The 22227-nt window shown below is 43.1% G+C and overlaps 1 protein-coding gene across 1 annotated transcript in view; it reads left to right on the forward strand.

Annotated features, from left to right (window-relative positions):
• Positions 1–22220, forward strand: part of LOC106580129 (fibrinogen C domain-containing protein 1) — a 224560-nt gene extending 202340 nt beyond the window's left edge. The window contains exons 6-7 of the mRNA XM_014160835.2: positions 14453–14632; positions 20406–22220. Coding sequence (XP_014016310.2) covers positions 14453–14632; positions 20406–20668 — 443 coding nt within the window. The 3' untranslated portion in view covers positions 20669–22220. The remainder of the gene's footprint in view (positions 1–14452; positions 14633–20405) is intronic.
• The last annotated feature ends 7 nt before the right edge of the window (positions 22221–22227 follow it).

Here is a 22227-nt window from a genome sequence, read left to right on the forward strand (position 1 = left end):
TACAGAACTTTATTGAAACTATGTTTGGTATAAATAGAATGTTTCTTTTGGTGTAGCGGCAATGATTCTGCCATGGCAGAGCGCCACATTTAAATGAATGCAGAGGAAACACTGCCTTGTAGTCCATACCCCAATGAATTGAGACTGTTCTGGAAGCACAGCCGCGAGCTGCCCAGTGACATGAGCCTACCAGATGAGCCAAATGACTTCTATGCTCGCTTCGAGGCAAGCAACACTGAAGCATGCATGAGAGCATCAGCTGTTCCGGATGACTGTGTGATCACGCTCTCCGTAGCCGATGTGAGTAAGACCTTTAAGCAGGTCAACATTCACAAGGCCATGGGGCCGGATGGATTACCAGGACGTGTACTCCGAGCATCCGCTGACCAACTGGCAAGTGTCTGCACTGACATTTTCAACCTGCCCATTACTGAGTCTGTAATACCAACATGTTTCAAGCCGACCACCATAGTCCATGTGCCCAAGAACACTAAGGTATCTGCCTAAATGACTACCGACCCGTAGCACTCTGTCTGTAGCCATGAAGTGTTTTAAACGGCTGGTCATGGCTCACATCAACACCATTATCCCAGAAACCCTAGACCTACTCCAATTTGCAAACCGCCCCAACAGATCCACAGATGATGCATTCTCTATTGCACTCCACACTGCCCTTTCCCACCTGAACAAAAGGAACACCTACATGAGAATGCTGTTCATTGACTACAGCTCAGCGTTCAACACCACAGTGCCCTCAAGGCTCATCACTAAGCTAAGGACCCTGGGACAAAACCCCTCCCTCTGCAACTGGATCCTGGACTTCCTGACCGGCCGCCCCCAGATGGTAAGGGTAGGTAACAACACATCTGACACGCTGATCCTCAACACGGGGGCCCCTCAGGGGTGTGTGCTAAGTCCCCTCCTGTACTCCCTGTTCACCCATGACTGCATGGCCAGGCACGACTTCAACACCTTCATTAAGTTTGCAGACGACACAACAGTGGTAGGCCTGATCACCGACAACAATGAGACGGCCTATAGGGAGGAGGTCAGAGACCTGGCCGTGTGGTGCCAGGATACAACCTCTCCCCTCAACGTGATCAAGACAAAGGAGATGATTGTTGACTACAGAAAAATAAGGACCGAGTGTGCCCCCATTCTCATCGACGGGGCTGTAGTGGAGCAGGTTGAGAGCTTCAAGTTCCTTGGTGTCCACATCACCAACATACTATCATGGTCCAAACACACCAAGACAGTTGTGAAGAGAGCACGACAACACCTATTCTCCCTCAGGAGACTGAAAAGATCATCAAAAAGTTATACAGCTGCACCATCGAGAGCATCCTGACTGGTTGTATCACTGACTGTTATGGCAACTGCTCGGCCTTCGACCACTAGGCACTACAGAGGGTAGTGCGTATGGCCCAGTACATCACTGGGGCCAAGCTTCCTGCCATCCAGGACCTCTATACTAGGTGGTGTCAGAGGAAGGCCCTAAAATTTGTCAAAGACTCCAGCCACCTTAGACATAGACTGTTCTATCTGCTACCGCACGGCAAGCGGTACCAGAGCGCCAAGTTTAGGTCCAAGAGGCTTCTTAACAGCTTCTACCCACAAGCAATAAGACTCCTGAACAGCTAATCAAATCGCTACCCAGACTGTTTGCATCTATGTTTTACTTAACACTTAAAACTGCATTGTTGGTTTAGGGCTTGTAAGTAAGCATTTCCCTGTAAGGTCTTCATCTGTTGTATTCGGCGCATGTGACAAATACAATTTGATTTGATTTTACGGCAAATGGTGGGGGTGGCTGCAACTCAATATTAGGAAGGTTTTCTTAATGTTTTGTACCGCTCAGTGTATACAGACAGTCCCACATCACTGTGTGCATTTGTGCACCATGCATATTGTCTAAGATATCCTTGAGCTCCACAGTTTCACATATCCAGTCATCCCTTAGCTTATCATTCAATAAGGATTCCAACCATGTGTCTGTTTGATGAAATAGGCAGTGAATTCAGCACATATTTAAAGGCACAAACAACACAGTGTAGTTGCCCAAAACTAAGACAACAGATTCCAGAATAGGAAGCTGTTTGCCTACGGTGTTGTTCTCCTGTTCCCTGTGATCTGCAGGCTCGGGAGAATGTCAGAATCTCTGAAAACTGCTCCCTGCAGAGGGATTATCAGGGAGTAGCAGCGATCAATGCCTAAAAAGGCATGAGTATCAAAGAGGGTTTGTGTCAACAACACTGACAACCACACAAGTTCACCCAGAGAGGACATTGAAGGCTGTGCTGGTTCATTTACTGTATTTACTGGGTTATCTGTGGGTGTCTTAAAAATACAGTGTATGTATTTGGGATATGTCAAATTCTCAAGTCCAGTGGTCCCCAAAATATTTATAGTCCCGTACCCCTTCAAACATTCAACCTCTAGCTGCGTACCCCTCTAACTCTACGATGAGCGCACTGTCAAATGTTTTTCAAATCAAACTTTATTTGTCACATGCGCCAAATACAACAAATGTAGACGTTACTGTGAAATGCTTACTTACAAGCTCTTAACCAACAGTGCAGTTCAAAAAGAGTTAAGAAAATATTAACCAAATAAACGAAAGAAAAAATGTAAAGTAACACAATAACATAACAATAACGAGGCTATATACAGGGGGTACCGGTCCCGAGTCAGTGTGCGGGGGAACAGGTTAGTTGTTGTAATTTGTATATGTAGGTAGGGGTGAAGTGACTATGCATAGATAATAAACAGTGAGTAGCAGCATTGTACAAAACAAATGGAGGGGAGGGGTCAATGTAAATAGTCCAGTGGCCATATGATTAATTGTTCAGCAGTCTTATGGCTTGGGGGTAGAAGCTGTTAAGGAGCCTTTTGGTCCTAGACTTTGAGCTCCGGTAACGATTGACGTGCGGTAGCAGAGAAAACAGTCTATGATTTGGGTGTCTGTAGTCTCTGACAATTTTATTGAGCTTTCCTCTGACACCTTCTATTATATAGGTCCTGGATGGCAGGAAGCTTGGACCCAGTGATGTACTGGGCCGTACACACTACCCTTTGTAGCGCCTTACGGTCAGATGCCGAGCAGTTGCTATACCAGGCGGTGATGCAACCGGTCAGGATATTTTGAGGATCTGGGGACCCATGCCAAATATTTTCAGTCTCCTGAGGGGGAAAAGGTTTTGTCATGCCCTCTTCACGACTGTCTTGATGTGCTTGGACCATGATAGTTTGTTGGTGATGTGGACGCCAAGGAAATTGAAACTCTCGACCCGCTCTACAGCAGCCTAGTCAATGTTAATGGGGGCCTGTTCAGCCCACCTTTTCCTATAGTCCACGATCAGCTCCTTTGTCTTCCTCACATTGAGGGAGAGGTTGTTGTCCTGGTACCACACTGCCAGTTCTCTGACCTCCTCCCTATAGGCCATCTCATCATTGTCAGTGATCATTCACTGTTGTGTCATCAGCAAACTTAATGATGGTGTTGGAGTCGTGTTTGGCCATGCAGTCATGGGTGAACAGGGAGTACAAGAGGGGACTAAGTACACACCCCTGAGGGGCCCCAGTGTTGAGGATCAGCGTGGCAGACGCCTTTCAAAGCACTTCATGGCTACTGACGTGAGTGCTACGAGGCGGTAATAATTTAGGCAGGTTACCTTCGCTTCCTTGGGCACAGGGACAATGGTGGTCTGCTTGAAACATGTAGGTATTACAGATTCAGTCAGGGAGAGGTTGAAAATGTCAGTGAAGACACTTGCCAGTTGGTCCGCGCATGCTTTGAGTACACGTCTTGGTAATCCGTCTGGCCCCGCTGCTTTGTGAATGTTGACCTGTTCTTGCTCACATCGTCTACCAAGAGTGTTGTCACACAGTCATCCAGAACAGCTGGTGCTCTCGTGCATGCTTCAGTGTTGCTTGCCTCGAAGCGAGCATAAAAGGCATTTAGCTCGTCTGGTAGGCTCGCGTCACTGGGCAGCTCACGTTTTGGGTTTCCTTTTGTAGTCCGTAACAGTTTTCAAGCCCTGCCACATCCGACGAGCATCAGAGCCAGTGTAGTAGGATTCAATCTTAATCCTGTATTGACGCTTTGCTTGTTTCATGGTTCGTCTGAGGGCATAACGGGATTGCTTATATTCATCCGGATTAGTGTCCTGCTACTTGAAAGCAGCAGCTCTAGCCTTTAGCTTGATGCGGATGTTGCCTGCAATCCATGGCTTCTGTAAGCCTGCCACACTCACATGATACGATACACTATACGATACAACCTGGCTCGTAGGAAGTGACAAAGAGCTCTTATAGGACCAGGGAACAAATCATTTATTTAGCCATTTTACATACAAAACCTTATTTGTTCATAAAAAATTGTGAGTAACTCACCATAGGTGAATGAGAAGGGTGTGCTTGAAAGGATGCACATAACTCTGCAATGCTGGGTTGTATTGGAGAGAGTCTCAGTCTTAAAAATAACCCAAACACAGTCTGTGCCTGTAGGATACTCTATGTGTAGCCCTATCCAGAAATCTGGCAGTGGCTGTCACGCCCTGACCATGGAGAGCCTTTTATTCTCTATGTTGGTTAGGTCGGGGTGTGACTAGGGTGGGTAATCTAGGTTGTTCTATTTCTATGTTGGCCTGGTATGGTTCCCAATCAGAGGCAGCTGTTTATCGTTGTCTCTGATTGGGGATCATATTTAGGCAGCCATTTCCCCACTGTGTTTTGTGGGATCTTGTTTTGTTTTTGTGTAGTTGCATGTGAGCACTCCAGAACGTCACGTTTTGTTTGTTCTTTATTGTTTTGTTTGTGCTGAAGTTTCACTTTATAATAAAGATGTGGAACGCTACGTACGCTGCGCCTTGGTCCAGTTCTTACGACGATCGTGACAGTGGCTTCTGATTCAATTAAATGTTCATAGAACCGCTTCTTGCAATTTTGATTAAGCTCAATTGTTCACATATCGGTAAGTGGACTGGAGGCAGGACATGAAAGGGATAACAAATCCAGTTGTTTGTATCATCCATTTCGGGATAGCACCTGCGTAATTGCACATCCAGCTCACCCTGGTGCTTCGCTATATCACATTTGACATTGTCCGTAAGCTTGAGTTCATTTGCAAACAAAAAATCATACAATGATGGAAACACCTGTGTGTTGTCCTTGGTAATGCAGACAGAGAAGAGCTCCAACTTCTTAATCATCGCCTCAATTTTGTCCCGCACATTGAATATAGTTGCGGAGAGTCCCTGTAATCCTAGATTACGATCATTCAGGCGAGAAAAAACATCACCCAGATAGGCCAGTCATGTGAGAAACTCGACATCATACAAACGGTCAGACAAGTGAAAATTATGGCCAGTAAAGAAAACTTTAAGCTCGTCTCTCAATTCAAAATAACGTGTCAATACTTTGCCCCATGATAACCAGCACACTTCTGTATGTTGTAAAAGTGTTACATGGTCGCTGCCCATATCATTGCAAAATGCAGAAAATACACAAGAGTTCAGGGGCTTTGCTTTAACAAAGTTACACCATTTTCACTGAGTGTGCAAAACGTCTTTCAAGCTGTCAAGCTTTCCGTTGGCAGCAAGAGCCTCTCGGTGGATGCTTCCGTGTACCCAAGTGGTGTCGGGAGCAACTGCTTGCACACGCGTTACCACTCCACTATGTCTCTCAAACATGGCTTTTGCGCCATCAGTACAGATACCAACACATCTTGACCACCAAAGTCCATTTGATGTCACAATGCTGTCCAGTACTTTAAAAATATCCTCTCCTGTTGTCCTGGTTTCCAATAGTTTGCAGAAGAGGATGTCTTCCTTAATTGACCCCCCATAAACGTAACGAACATATAACAGGAGCTGTGCCAGGTCCACCACATCTGTTGACTCATCCAGCTGTAATACATAGAATTCACTGTCTTCTATGCGAAGCAGTAATTGTTTCAAAACATCTCCTGCCATGTCACTGATGCATTGTGAAACAGTGTTGTTTGAGGCATTGTCTGTATAGTTTTTTTGGCCTTTTCCCACAGCATTGACAAAGCCATATCCGCGGCAGCAGGAAGAATTAAGTCCTCCACAATAGTGTGGGGCTTGCCTGTCCTAGCCACTCGGTAGCTCAACATATAAGACACTTCTAGCCCCTTCTTATTAATGGTATCTATTGCTTTTATACATGTCTTACTACTCGAAAGTCATCATAATGCTCGCTCCAAAAACTTAAATAAGAGGCTACTCAGGCGAGAAAAAAACATCACCCAAATGTATAGCCCCATTGGAACATCGAAATGGACTGTTTGAAAATGTGAATTACCTTTTTATTTGGCATACCCCCGATGGCATTGCCCCAGTTTGGGAATAGCCGCTCTAGTTCATATTCTTTCAGGGGCAAAGCTAGTACATAGGATTTCATATTAGGGATGATGCCCTGATAACATGTACAGCTCCAGCTTGTGGGTGGGTCCCATAGTTGAGAGTCGTAAAAGTATCTCATATACACTACATGACCAAAAAAATGTGGACACCTGCTCGTCGAACATCTCATTCCAGAATCATGAGCATTAATATGGAGTTGGTCCACCCTTTGCTGCTATAATAGCCTCTACTCTTCTGGGAAGGTTTTCCACTAGATGTTGGAACATGGCTGCGGGAACTTAATTCCATTCAGTCACAAGAGCATTAGTGAGGTTTGGCACAGATGTTGGATTAGACCTGGCTCGCAGTAGGTGTTCCAATTCATCCCAAAGGTGTTCGATGGGGTTGAGGTCAGGGCTCTGTGCAGGCCAGTCAAGTTCTTCCACACCGATCTCGACAAACCATTTCTGTATGGACCTCGCTTTGTGAAAGGGAGTATTGTCATGCAGAAACAAGAAAGGGCCTTCCCCAAACTGTTGCCACAAAGTTGGAAGCACAGAATCGTCTAGAATTTAATTTTATGCTGAAGCGTTAAGATTTCTCATCACTGGAACTAAGTTGCCTAGCCCAAACCATGAAAAACAGCCCCAGAACATTATTGCTCCTCCACCAAACTTTACAGTTGGCACTATAAGTTGGGGCAGGTAGAAATCTCCTGCCATACGACAAACCCAGATTCATCCGTCGGACTGCCAGATGGTGAAGCGTGATTCATCACTCCAGAGAATGCAATTCCATTGCGCCAGAGTCCAATGGCGGGGATCTTTACACCAATCCAGCCAACGCTTGGCATTGCACATGGTGAACTTAAGCTTGTGTGCAGCTGCCCGGCCATGGAAACCCATTTCATGAAGCTCCCGGCGAACAGTTATTGTTCTGACGTTGCTTCCAGAGGCAGTATGGAACTCGGTAGTTAGTGTTGCAACCGCGAAAGATAGACAATTATTACACGCTATGAGCTTCAGCACTCGGCAGTCCCGTTCTGTGAGCTTGTGTGGCCTACCACTTCTCGGCCGAGCCGTTGTTGCTCCTAGACGTTTCCACTTCACAATAACAGCACTTACAGTTGACCGGGGCAGCTATACTGTAGCAGGGCAGAAATTTGACAAACTGACTCGTTGGAAAGGTGGCATCCTATGACGGTGCCACTTTGAAACTCACTGAGCTCTTCAGTACAGGCCATTCTACTACCAATGTTTGTCTATGGAATTTGCATGGCTCTGTGCTTGATTTTATACACTTGTCAGTCACTTTTCTCCATGAACTTAAATTACTTTTCCTCATTTAGGGTCATGACACCTAACTTCGAAATGTGGGAACACTGATGTGTTGTGGAATGTGTGTGTAGATTTTGTAGACAAACATAATGTTGTGGGTCATTTTGACCCAGAGGCTTTCATGTGTATAGATATTTGCACAGGTCCAAAATAAACAAGTGTCTTTGATGTATTTTGTTTTGACTGGTTCTGGTTGCACTTTTATTATTATGTTTGGGTGAAAAGGAGCTTTCCCAAGCATCTCCTTCTCGGTGCGAGAGCAGCAGATCGCTGACACAGACACTCAAGAATGAGCTCCAAACAGAAAATGCTTGTTTGTGAGAAAGGAAATATGTTTAACAAATAGTTCTTAAATATAGAGTTTTTTAAATCAAATGTTCTTGAATTTCTTCTTTCTGAAAGGTGTGACAAGACAAAATAATGTTTTGGCTGTTTTTACTTGATTCTTTGACTGTCTTGAGTGTGTTTAAACTGTGCGGGTCAATCTGACATTATTGGCCGGGGACTTTAATGCAGGCAAACTTAAATGTGCTTTACCTCATTTCTACCAGCATGTCACATGTGCAACCGAAGGAATAGAAAATCTAGACCACCTTTGCTCCACACACAGAGATGCATTCAAAGCTCTCCCTCACTATCAATTTGGAAAATCTGACCATAATTGTATCCTCCTGATTCCTGCTTACAAGCAAAAACTAAAACAGGAAGTACCAGTGACTCACTCAATACGGGAAGTGGTCAGATGCCGCGGATGCTACGCTACAGGACTGTTTTTCTAGCACATACTGGAATATGTTCCAGGATTCATCCAATGGCATTGAGGAGTATACCACCTCAGTCATTGGCTTCATCAATAAGTGCGTCGACAACGTCGTCCCCACAGTGACCGTACGTACATATCCCAACCAGAAGCCATGGATTACAGGCAACATCCGCATCGAGCTAAAGGCTGGAGCTGCCGCTTTGAAGAAGCAGGAGACTAATCTGGACGCTTATAAGAAATCCCGCTACGCCCTCAGACGAACCATGACTTTTATGCTCACTTTGAGGCAAGCAACACTGAAGCATGAATGAGAGCACCAGCTGTTCCGGACGACCGTGCAATAACGCTCTCGGTAGCCGATGTGAGCAAGACCTTTAAACAGGTCAACATTAACAAAGCCGTGGGGCCAGACCGATTACAAGGATGTGTACTCAATGCATGCGCGGAACAACTGGCAAGTGTCTTCACTGACATTTTCAACCTCTCCCTGACCGAGTCTGTAATACCTACATGGTTCAAGCAGACCACCAATAGCATAATCCCAGATATCCTAGACCCACTCCAATTCGCCTATCGCCCCAACAGATCCACAGATGACGCAATCTCAATCACACTCCACACTGCCCTTTCCCACCTGGACAAAAGGAATACCTACAGTGAGGGAAAAAAGTATTTAATCCCCTGCAGATTTTGTACGTTTGCCCACTGACAAAGAAATGATCAGTCTATAATTTTAATGGTAGGTTTATTTGAACAGTGAGAGACAGAATAACAGCAAAAAAATCCAGAAAAATGCATGTCAAAAATGTTATAAGTATAAGTATTTGACCCCTCTGCAAAACATGACTTAGTACTTGGTGGCAAAACCCTTGTTGGCAATCACAGAGGTCAGACGTTTCTTGTAGTTGGCCACCAGGTTTCCACACATCTCAGGAGGGATTTTGTCCCACTCCTCTTTGCAGATCTTCTCCAAGTCATTAAGGTTTTGAGGCTGACGTTTGGCAACTCGAACCTTCAGCTCCCTCCACAGATTTTCTATGGTATTAAGGTCTGGAGACTGGCTAGGCCACTCCAGGACCTTAATGTGCTTCTTCTTGAGCCACTCCTTTGTTGCCTTGGCCGTGTGTTTTGGGTCATTGTCATGCTGGAATACCCATCCACGACCCATTTTCAATGCCCTGGCTGAGGGAAGGAGGTTCTCACCAAAGATTTGACGGTACATGGCCCCGTCCATCGTCCCTTTGATGCGATGAAGTTGTCCTGTCCCCTTAGCAGAAAAACACCCCCAAAGCATAATGTTTCCACCTCCATGTTTGACCGTGGAGATGGTGTTCTTGGGGTCATAGGCAGCATTCCTCCTCCTCCAAACACGGCGAGTTGAGTTGATGCCAAAGAGCTCCATTTTGGTCTCATCTGACCACAACACTTTCACCCAGTTTTCCTCTGAATCATTCAGATGTTCATTGGCAAACTTCAGACGGGCATGTATATGTTCTTTCTTGAGTAGGGGGACCTTGTGGGCGCTGCAGGATTTCAGTCCTTCACGGTGTAGTGTGTTACCAATTGTTTTCTTGGTGACTATGGTCCCAGCTGCCTTGAGATCATTGACAAGATCCTTCCGTGTAGGTCAGGGCTGATTCCTCACCGTTCTCATGATCATTGCAACTCCACTGGGATCTAGGTCTGGGCAATATATCGTATTTTACTATATACCAGTATTGATGCACGGACCGGTTTGGGTTTTTACTTTACCTTCTATAATGTTATTTGAATGTTTGGTTTGTAAAATGTGATATGCCGTGTGTAACATCCATTTTTATAGTTTACTCTGCTATTTGAGTCATCCATCTCCACTCTCTCTATCTCCACGCCACTTTCCACACAGACCTAGCCCCACCCCGTGTCACTCAAGGAGCGTATTTGTTGTTGCTTGACCACGAGACAAGTCCGTTTAGTCTGCATGGTCAATGCAGCACATGCAACAATGTTGATGACAACAATGTTGTTTCCAATTTGATCTTAATATAAATCCACAAGTGTTCCATAATTACAATATTAGTTTGTGTTTCTTACATCTGCAAAGAGCTAGTTTGTATTTTCTAAGCAAGTTAACCTGTTTAGGATAAGGCGGCAGTATTTTCACGGCCGGATAAAAAAACGTACCCGATTTAATCTGGTTATTACTCCTGCCCAGAAACTAGAATATGCATATAATTAGTAGATGTGGATAGAAAACACCCTAAAGTTTCTAAAACTGTTTGAATGGTGTCTGTGAGTATAACAGAACACATATGGCAGGCAAAAACCTGACAAGGTTTCAGGCAGGAAGTGGCCTGTCTGACAAGGTGTCGTTCTTCTTGTCTCTGTTTATTGAAGAGTGAGTATCTTAGCTGTCCCGTGACACTTCCTACGGCTGCCATAGGCTCTCAGAAGGCGGTAAAAAGCTGAATCGTGGCTTTGCAGGCTCTGGCTGAAAAAAAGTAGCGCGTTTGGGTAGTGGCTGGTTACAGTACTGTGTCTCTCATTTTTCTCGTAAAATAGCGATAATATTCTGACCGGGCGATGTTGTTTTCGTTCAAAGACTGAAAATGTAAAATGGACACTTCACGTGCATGCGCGCGCCCGTTTCATTGTTCTCAGATCGACCACTATCCAAATGCGCTACTGTTTTTCAGCCAGGGACTGCAGAGTCATCATTCAACGTTCTGGCGCCTTCTGAGAGCCTATGGGAGTCTTAGAAAATGTCACGTTACAGCAGAGATCCTCTGTTTTCGAAAAAGAGGCTTTAGAAGGGCAAGAAATGGTCAGAGAGGGCACTTCCTGTTTAGAATCTTCTCAGGTTTTGGCCTGCCATATGAGTTCTGTTATACTCACAGACACCATTCAAACGGTTTGAGAAACTTTAGGGTGTTTTCTATCCAAATCAAACAATTATATGCATATTCTAGTTTCTGGGCAGGAGTAATAACCAGATTAAATCGGGTACGTTTTTTTATTCGGCCGTGAAAATACTGCCGCCTTATCCTAAACAGGTTAACACTTTCTTGGTTCCTTCAATGTAGAAAATAGTAAAAAGAAAGAAAAACCCTTGTCCAAACTTTTGACTGGTATTGTATAGTGTATCTCATAATTAATAATGTATTAATTTATTATATGATCGTAACACACCCTTACAAAAAGGAACATTCCCTATACAAATGGTGCCCCGTGTGAGGGAAACCCCTCTCATTCTATTGATACAGGTGGACGAGTGGGCACACCGTTGCATCTCTGGGTGCCATTGTCGAGACTGTAATGATGACCTTCCAGTGTAAATAGCCCATGTATTTGCTGTAAAAGTAACCCATTAAACAACACTGTTTATGCCTGATGATGTACTATGGCGATGTGCCGGCTGCTGGGAGGAGCCTATCAAGCGGAACCCGCTGTTTGAACTGTGTCTCTCTGCACCGGGAGGGGGGCAGGTTAGGGTGTAGCGCGATTACTTGGTGTGGTTCTCCATGCCCAGTCACACTGTCGTGTTAAGGTCATTCTCGAGTGCTGAACCTTTTGGAGTTTAACTTAATCTAAAATCGATTTAGACACTCCTTCAGCAGCCCTGAAGTAAATTGGTCAATCACCGTGCTAGCAATGCGTTCCAAGAAGTCTGTGTGAAAACATTAGCTATTTCTGGTATTTGAGACCATCGTACCATAGCACAGCAAGGACAGAGTAAATATAGAGCATTATCGGTAATTCTGTGATTAATGTTAATCGTGACTTTCTCCTAAATGTTATCCTCACTGGCTGTCTGTCTAATGATCCTATAGCATCTGCTAAGCATTTGAAACACCAAGAAGCAGTCAGTAAAAACTAATGTGGCCACCTGCAGTGGAGATTCACTTGTAGGAACCATACAAGGTATTCCACAACTGTCGACAACAGTTGTAGAAACGTAGCATGCTTGGCTTAGCAGCGGCAAAAACTCCTGGCCTATTGATTTTCTGTCCTGGTGGTACAGCACATACACCAGTCTATGGCCTACAAAGAGAATTCATATGAGGCAGAGCACAGTAGTTCCTTACCAAGAACCCATATACAGCACTTGCAGAGAAAGAGGGGGGAATGGTGGTGTAAAGCCTCATCTCTCTTTTCTGCTTGGAATAAGGTCCCCCTGGAGCTATTGATCCAAGAGTGCGTTGCCCCTCTACAGCACCCTTGCCTCTGGCTGTCAGATGCCTAGTCTTTAACTATCGCTGCCCACGATGGCTGACAGCATGACTGGGATCCCAGGGGCACAATTTATCAAACTAATGGCTAACTCTATGAAAGTTTAGTCCGAAACACCCAAAAAGTTGGTTACTGTGCTTTGTAATGGTTCAGTGATGGAAAGTTATGTAAGCGCTTCATTTTTCCAAACCTAGTTCTACCATTGCATGAAGATGAACACAATGTAAGCATGAGCTGACAATAATTGCAAATTCTAACAGTGTAATTAATACATTGTAATAATTTGGTTGTGTTTATGTAGGCCTTGGGTAACATTAGAATACAATTTTTTTTTTTTAAATAACAATAGCATTTTCATTCGTTTTTATGTTACTGTAGGCTATACTAAAAACAAAGAAACACAAAAAACACCCAAATTCAAGTGTTCCATCAATTGTATTCGTGGAGTGCCTTTGTTACAACTATGAAACAGAAAGCATATGTGTTGGAACACAGTAACAGCTTCTTTTTATAATGTCAAAATAAAAAAAATACCCCAACCACCAAGACGCACGGCCAGCAAGATGTGCGGTCAAATTATGAAAACATCAGTTGCCTAAACAGTAATATATGCACCAAGTGGCCTTGGTAAATAGCAAAAATCGTCACAAAAGCAATAATGGCATTAGAATGAATATAGGCAATTATTGTCAGCTCGTGCATACATTGTGTTCGTCTTCACACAATGGCATCAGTTGGATTTAATTTAGCTGTTATCCCTTATCTTAACAGTTGAGACAAATCTTCGTAACTTTCACTTGCTTGACACACTTTGATATACCTTTGTTTGGTTGTACTGCGTAAGTCTACAGTTCTCTCTTTATTGTTGTCTTGTCGTTCTTCAGCACCTTTGTGGAGTACAACAGCTGTGCAGGTGGCTTATTTTGCACGGAGGGAGGGAGGGAGCGACTCACTTTGTTCATGGTGCCGACTAGGCTTGTTATTTGCAAGCAACTTGTTCACCAATGACAGTGAAAGTGAAGAAATTGTCCATGGTGACATTTCACCCTTTGTCAACATAAGGTTCCACAAGCCTCATCACTACATTCTCCAACACTTGCTCAACTGCTGCCCGATGTGGATTTTTTTCCCAGATATTGAAAGCCGTTCAACATGTACAATTACGCATGCTCTCACTGTGTAGCCCACTCCAAGTAGTCCAGATCCGACGGATAAGACTGTTTGGATTCGGTGAACTGATAGAGTACATACCATTTTGAGATTATAATTAGAACAGATCAATACAATAGAATGACCCACCCTGTTCTTCAATTGGTGATTACATTATCATGCATCGTTCGCTTCCCCTCGCTCATTAACTCACCAATTCACCCCCTTTCTCCCTCCCCATCATACTTCATTTATTTTATCTGTTGTGATATGTGTGGAATTAGTTTCGATATAGTTTATGTTCAGTTTCGAGGCAATTATCAGGGTGATTATCAGCTGGGCACTGCACATTCAACTGTCTGGAGAAGGAGAGGCAATGGGGGGGAAACCATTCAGAAATGACATGCCCTCCTAAAACTGGTTATAACTCCAGTTCTGTTTGTAATATTAAGATACACCGACGGCGTGTTATATAGATGTATTTATGGAAAGTCAAGAACGGAGGGGGCATGACTTCAAAAAGGACAGAGTAATAATGTTTTTCAACTCATGAACTTTAGCGGTTCTAGTGTTAATCACAGCTGTTCAGGTCAGATCATGACTAGCCTCTCCTCTGTCTTCAAACTCAGGTTTGAAGAGGATGCATGCCCTGACCATCCAAGCCAACTACGAACTGCGCATTGACCTGGAGGACTTTGAGAACAGCACAGCCTTCGCCCAGTATGGAGCCTTTGGAGTGGGACTGTTCTCTGTTGACCCTGATGACGATGGATACCCGCTGACTATTGCTGATTACTCAGGCACTGCAGGTACTGCAATACCCAACTGTACTGTAGCCATTCATTATGGCTTATACACATTTGTTTCATATACACAGCCCCTTAAAGCATTTATTAATTGTACTGATCTTCCTATTGGTCAATGCCCCCCTCTCAGGGAAGGAATACAATTTCTAAACATCCAACTATCAGGAAAATCCAATTCAGACATCTGCTCACCAGTATAAGAGTCTTTCTCTGGCCGTTGTTTGTTCTACATCAGCTGTAGATCATGAGCAGCAGCATCCAGGCAATGTGTGTGTGATTCTCCACGGTTCAGCTCTTCTGTCGCTGAGGGCTCTTTTGGACATTAATTGGGTCCCTCCACTCCGTTAGTCCCAGGTTCCCCCTTCTTCAGCCCCTCGCTCATGGTTGGGCCCAGCTGGACAGAATCATGACCTTCCAGGGCTGCTGGAAAGGGCAGGGATGATGAAGCTGTAGGATGCCTCTATGGTCACGGCAAATAAAGCAGGCCATTAGGTTATTACGGCCTGGCATAAACAAACAGCCGGATTATCATCAATCAGGAGGAGAATATCGCTTACACTTGATTTAATTAGTGAGGTTGTCTTTAAACGTCTGCTGCCAGGGATTCATGCAACATTGATTCCCAATCTTATCAATTAAAGTTGATTTTTCATCCTCTCTTGTTGTTTTTGTTCAGATGAATTGAGGCTCTGGGATTAAAAAAAAAAAAGAAGTTTGTTTAAAGGCCCACTGCAGTCAAAATTGTGATTTCCCTGTGTTTTATATACACTGAGCATACAAAACATTAATGACACCTGCTCTTTCCATGACATAGACTGACCATGTTAATACAGGTGAAAGCTATGATCCCTTATTGATGTCACTTGTTAAATCCACTTCAATCAGTATAGATGAAGGGGAGGAGAGGTTAGAGAATGATTTTTAAGCCTTGAGAAAAGTGAGACATGGATTGTGTATGTGTGCCATTGAGGGTGAATGGGCAAGACAAAATTCTTAAGTGCCTTTTTAAAGGGGTACAGTATGTGCCAGACACAACGGTTTGTGTCAAGAACTGCAACTCTGCTGGATTTTTCATGCACAACAGTTTCCCATGTGTATCAATAATGTTCCACCACCCAAAGGACATCCAGTTGACCTAACTGTGAAAATCATTGGAGTCAACATGGGCCAGCATCCCTGTGGAATGCTTTCGACACCTTATAGAGTCCATGGCCCAATTCATTTTCATGGCAAAAGTGGGGGGCGCAACTCAATATTAGGAAGGTGTCCTTAATGTTTGTACACTCAGTTTATATTTCCATCCTATGAGCTTGGAATAATACTGTCAAATTGTGAAAATGGTGATAATGCCCTTTTAGTGTAAGAGCTGTTTGAAAAGACTTCCTGACATTTCTGACTTTTTTTGTTGGGATAGAGTTTTGGCCTGCCTCACCAGGCAGTAATTTAGTTAATATACCAATAAGAAAGAAAGAGTTCCAAACCTCTCTGCCAAAAATAACTCATTTTCAGTTTTCCCCTCCCCACTCCCAGACAGTTCTAGCAACATTCTTGCTTGAGAAGTTGCTCTTCGCAAAGAAGCTTCACCACATTACCAAAAGTATGTGGACACCTGCTCGTCGAACATCTCATTCCAAAATCATGGGCATTAAGGTCCCCCCCTTTACTGCTATAACAGCCTCCACTCTTCTGGGAAGGCTTTCCACTAGATGTTGGAACATTGCTGCAGGGAATTGCTTCCATTCAGCCACAAGAGCATTAGTGAGGTCAGGCAGTGATGTTGGCCGATTAGACCTGTCTCACAGTCAGCGTTCCAATTCATCCCAAAGGTATTTGATGGGGTTGAGGTCAGGGCTCCGTGCAGGCCAATCAAGTTCTTCCACACCGATCTTGACAAAACCTTTTTGTATGGACCCCGCTTTGTGCACGGGGGCATTATCATGCTGAAACAGGAAAGGACCTTCCCCAAACTGTTGCCACAAAGTTGGAAGCACAGAATTGTCAACGATGTCATTGTATACTGTAGCGTTAACATTTCCCTTCACTGGAACTAAGGGGCCTACCCCGAACCATGAAAAACAGCCCCAGGCCATTATTCCTCCTCCACCAAATTTTACAGTTGGCAATATGCATTCGGGCAGGTAGCATTCTCCTGGCATCCACCAAAACCAGATTCTTCCATCGGACTGCCAGATGGTGAAGTGTGATTCGTCACTCCAGAGAACACGTTTCCACTGCTCCAGAGTCCAATGACGGCAAGCATTACACCACTCCAGCCGCACTTGGCATTGCGCATGGTGATCTTAGGCTTGTGTGCGACTGCTCGGCCACGGAAACCCATTTAATGAAGCTCCCGACAAACAGTTATTGTGCGGACATTGCTTCCAATGGTAGTTTGGAACTCGGTAGTGATTTTTACGCACTACGCACTTCAGCAGTCCAGTTTTGTGAGCCACTTCGCGGCTGAGCCATTGTTTCTCCTAGATATTTCCACTTCAAAATAATAGCACTTACAGTTGCCCGGGGCAGCTCTAGCTCTTCAGTAAAGCCATTCTACTGCCAATGTTTGTCTATGGAGATTGCATGGCATTGAGATTGCATGGCTGTGCATGGCTCAATTTTATGCACCTGTCAGCAACGGTGTGGCTGAAATAGCCAAATCCACTCATTTGAAGGGGTGTCCACAGACTTTTGTATATGTTGTGTTGTTTTTGGTTTTTTTACCATTTTAATTGAAAACAATCACAGTAAAGTACTTAACTGTTACCCAGAAATGTTTTGATATTGAGATTAAAAAAACGGCAGCATTGGACCTTTTAATAAAATGTTACGCTGCAGCAGCACTGTTTTGACTTCAGCACAGTTTGTTTTCAATACCTGGATTTAAATGATTTGTTCTTCATATATTTGGTTTCAATTAAGTGACATTTGGGAGGAACAGTTTGAGATTTGACTGTCAAAACCAATGACAAAGGATATGTTCACATATTGACTAAGACAGTACTTGTATTTTTTTTTACCCGTTTATTCTGCATCCGTTCACACAGAAAACTGTCGCTGCCTTTTAGTCTTTGATAATTAATCTTCAATCACTGCAAAGATTATTTAACCATTATCCTCAACAACAAAATGACGGTTATATACTACAGATTTGTACATCATATATAAACATGAAATGAGTACTCTACCGGCAGAGAAATAGGGCGAACGTGCAATTACCTGTGATGATGAGGCGCACTAGCTGTTCACACTTTAAGTGCTTACTCTCAGAACTTGAAAGAAACTCTTTAATGACAGTTTGTTACCTAACCAAAGTGTTTTAACCATATCATTACTAGGGCCACAGGAGTGTTGAATATGTTTTATGACAATGCTTGTGGAGGAGCACATAATTTCCCTCTGATGTTTTTAATGTATTCATTATGAATATGATTATGAGTTCGGGTGCATGTTAAAATACTTTCGCTGCGCTCATTGTAGGTTTCTCCCAGGATATTTGATTAAAATGTGTCCAACATTACATTACATTGCATTACATTTGTTATAATGGTACAGTAGGCATCCATTTACACTGCGTCTTAAGGAGTTTAAACAGGTTTAATCATCAATGCAGTGGGTCATTATCATATCCTGCCACTATGTTTACAATAATTCTATATTTAAAAGGTTGCCAACCTTTTTTAGCGATAATCCACGAGCGTGTTGAAGCGGTTAATGTCAGCATAGAATAGATGTACAATAGGTGGGTATACAATACTCTGGGGTACTTTTTCCATAGGGAGAGAGGCAGACTCGTCCTACACTGCCCTAATAAACTGACTCATCCCTTTGTGCATTGCATGATTTTACTATTATTATCATCATCATGCTCTTACATCATCTTCACGAACAAAACAAATAATGTGGTCTGTAATAATTCCATTTCATTGTTGTATGAGTAGGGGAGTTAAACTGACATTTCAAAAATGTTCAACTTCATATTCATAATGTCCAGCACCACCCCAACATGAACATATGTGAAAATGGCACGTTTCTATGTTTTTTTGTAAAAAGATAGAGAAAGATAAGTGTTTCCTATGACATCATCAACCAATTAGTAGACAATTAGTAGGCAATTAGTAGGAAACGCCTACTCATAATTGTTTAAAATCACATGATTCACACCAATGATATCATTGGAATCACTTATCTTCCTCTATCTTTTTTACGACAAAACATACAAAAGTGCCATTTTCACATACTGTATGTAGATGTTGGGGTGGTGCAGGAGATTATGAATATTAAGTAGAACATTTTTGAAATTTCCCTTTCACCCAGTGTCCTGGCTAAATCCCCGATCTAACCTCGTAAACTACAGTGTAACTTGGTGTTCTCAGCCAACTCACCTAGTAAAACCAGGGTTAAATAAGTCTATAGTCTGAGGCACTTGGTGGGAAATTGAAATATATAACAGGATCTGTAATCTGCATAATGTGATAGTTAGGGGGAGATTTTTCTCCTTACCATCAGCCCATGATTACGAGGCATGATATGGAAGCAAAATCTGAAAGGATATCCATACAAAAAAAATGGAGTTAGTGCTATGTGGGCAATAAGCAGCTGTCGCTAAGAGCTGCCTGGTCCAGCCACAGCAGAATTAGCACCTCCAGAGTAGAGCGTGGTGCTGCATAGAGGGGATTTGATTAATGCACCACTGGCTGCTGCATTACATCCCTGAGACATACATCATAGAGTTTAATAAGGCCACCAACACAGCCTACAACCTCTCCACCAGTCTTCCTCTGATCTGCACACACACACAGACATATTCAAGCATGCACAGATACACACAAACACCACCCACACCCACCCACCCACACATATCCTACTGGGCACACACTGGTTGAATAAATGTTGTTTCAATGTAATTCGGCAATGTACTGTGACGTGGAATCATAGTGGAAAATAGATTGGATTTGAAAAAAGTCATCAACCAGTACTGTTTTCATCTAATTTCAACCAACATTGTAAACATTGAAATTAGGGTAAAACTTCAACTTAAATACATTGACTTAACTTGACTAACAGGTTGTTACATCAATCTAATTTCAACATAATCATCAGAACTATATATTGGTTGAAATTGCATTGAAAGTTTCACGTAGACATTTTACTAATATTTTTATCCTATATTGATTACATAGTGTGGTTGAATTTATGTAGAATTTCATATTTGATTAGAGATATTTTATTTGACCTTGTTTCAAATGTTGATAGTAAAATGGTATGTTTGAATCAACGTCATTGTTTCAATGTCATGCCATCAACCTAAATAAAGAGCTATATTGAATGTGAAGCCACAGTCCAACGATTCCTGCCTGAACATTGACTCATACTGGTATATAATGGGTAATAATCTTCAGTGAGAACAAATATACCATCCAGATCTACCTCTATCTACTCTGCTTAGCTTTGGAAACAAGCTGTGTTCGATTCAGCTGAGCTATCATGTCAACACATTTCTCTCTCTCTCTCACACTCACTAACACAGAACCTGGCAAAGGCAAAGTAATTTACTTGCCCGTCCCTGTGGTTTTCATTTCAGTATATTGTTATATTTCACCAAGCAGTAATGGTCTTTCTTTTTAAACCTCTCACAAATATACCACCAAACATGTCATCATGATCCTGTCAAAGTGCTAAAATGCTGGCTACCTCTCTCATTCCCCACCCTCTCTCTCTCCTCTCCTCCTCCCTGTTTCTGCACCCACCCCTCCTCCTGTCTGTCTGTCTTTGTAAGGTGACTCAATGCTCAAACACAACGGGATGAAATTCACCACCAAGGACCAAGATAACGACCACTCAGAGAACAACTGTGCCTCCTTCTACCACGGTGCCTGGTGGTACCGCAACTGCCACACGTCCAACCTGAATGGACAGTACCTGCGTGGGCCGCACACCTCCTACGCCGACGGCATTGAGTGGTCCTCCTGGACGGGCTGGCAGTACTCCCTTAAATTTGCTGAGATGAAGATTAGAGCCACGACAGAAGAGAACAAATGAGAGGGAACAGAGAGTACGAGAAACCATAGATTGATGGACTTAAGCGTTATTAAAGACACTCTACCTGCCGAAAATTAGAATAAGGACTCTGAACCTTAATCTGCTCGTACTGTAACCCCTGTCCAAAGACATTCGTAATCCCCTCCAAACGTTGACCATTTTGTGGTGTTGTGTTGAAACCTCCAAGGTTTTGTAACCTTTTGCAACTTCTTGCTGATCTGATCATGTTTCTAAGAATTATTTAAAAAATAATGCAGGCAATGTCAGAACTACAGTATTGTTGTGCTTTTAAAAGGAAAGCTGTGGAATTCTGAAATATGAAATGTTAGGATTTTTCTCATTCTCTTGAGTGAAATTGAATTGAATGAATTGAGTTTCCTACAGTTTATTTGGGTTGTCCCAGCTGCTTGTATGTACAGTTAACTTTGCATCTGACAGCAGTCTGAGTTCTCCTAAGTGTTACGCAGGGGGTTCAGTGAACCACGCTCACGAGATGAGGAACCTTGCTTGAGACCTGAATACGTGTGATAGGTCCCTGAGCATAATGCTCAGACTGTAGCTCAGTGGGTTAACACTGTCTTGAGACACGCAAGAGCCACAGGTTGGAACCCCAGTCAGTTACATGATCTTGTGGTTTACCCCAAGCTCCTTTTTGACCCCTAGACATACCTTGTACAGATCATGTGTCAGTCCAGTGCCCCAGTAAGACACATTCATGACAAAGCACTATATCAGTCAGACAGGGGTTTTAAAGCCAACCCAATCACTTCACAAAAGGCAGCCCTGCCTTTTACAAATACAGTGATCCCACAAGAGTGGCTTTGAGCAACATGCATGTGTGACCTGTTACAATGAAAGTAGAGAGAATGAAGAGAATATGTGCCAATTATAATCAGAGGCCTGGATCTATCCGTGTAGCCTTCCAGTTGTTGGTGGCAACCTCAGACAGTAGGTTCTAACCTATAAATTCACCTCCTTCTCTGAGAACCAAGTCTATTCACTGATATGCTATCTTGACTCAACTCAAATTAGTCCTTTCAATATACTGGATTTTGTTTACTCCTGAAGCCTTCTAGTCTGTCATCTTCAGTGTGTGTACATAAAGTAAGGCCAACTGTGTTCTTTACTCAGTCAGAGTACCAAAAATTGAGATTCCCCTATGGGCAACCAAAGCAAAAAAAAATATGAAAACATTGTGACATAATACAACAACTGCTGGTAATTCATTCCCTGCAAAGAGCAGCCTTTTCATTTGCCCAAATGTTGAATGACATTGTGTCACTGGTACAGTATGAGTGTATGTCTTTCTCATTATTTACAGTGATATGATATAGTGTTCGATACCTTGGAGGCAGCAGACAATTGTACATCTGTGTAGTTTCCAGACCTGGGTTCAAATACATTTGTATCTGCTTTAAAAATACATTTTATTGTGTATTTGAGTATTTTTAAATATACTGCTCAAAAAAATAAAGGGAACACTTAAACAACACAATCTAACTCCAAGTCAATCACACTTCTGTGAAATCAAACTGTCCAGTTAGGAAGCAACACTGATT

Source organism: Salmo salar, chromosome ssa20 (assembly GCF_905237065.1).
Source record: "Salmo salar chromosome ssa20, Ssal_v3.1, whole genome shotgun sequence".
Taxonomy (NCBI): Eukaryota; Metazoa; Chordata; class Actinopteri; order Salmoniformes; family Salmonidae; genus Salmo; species Salmo salar.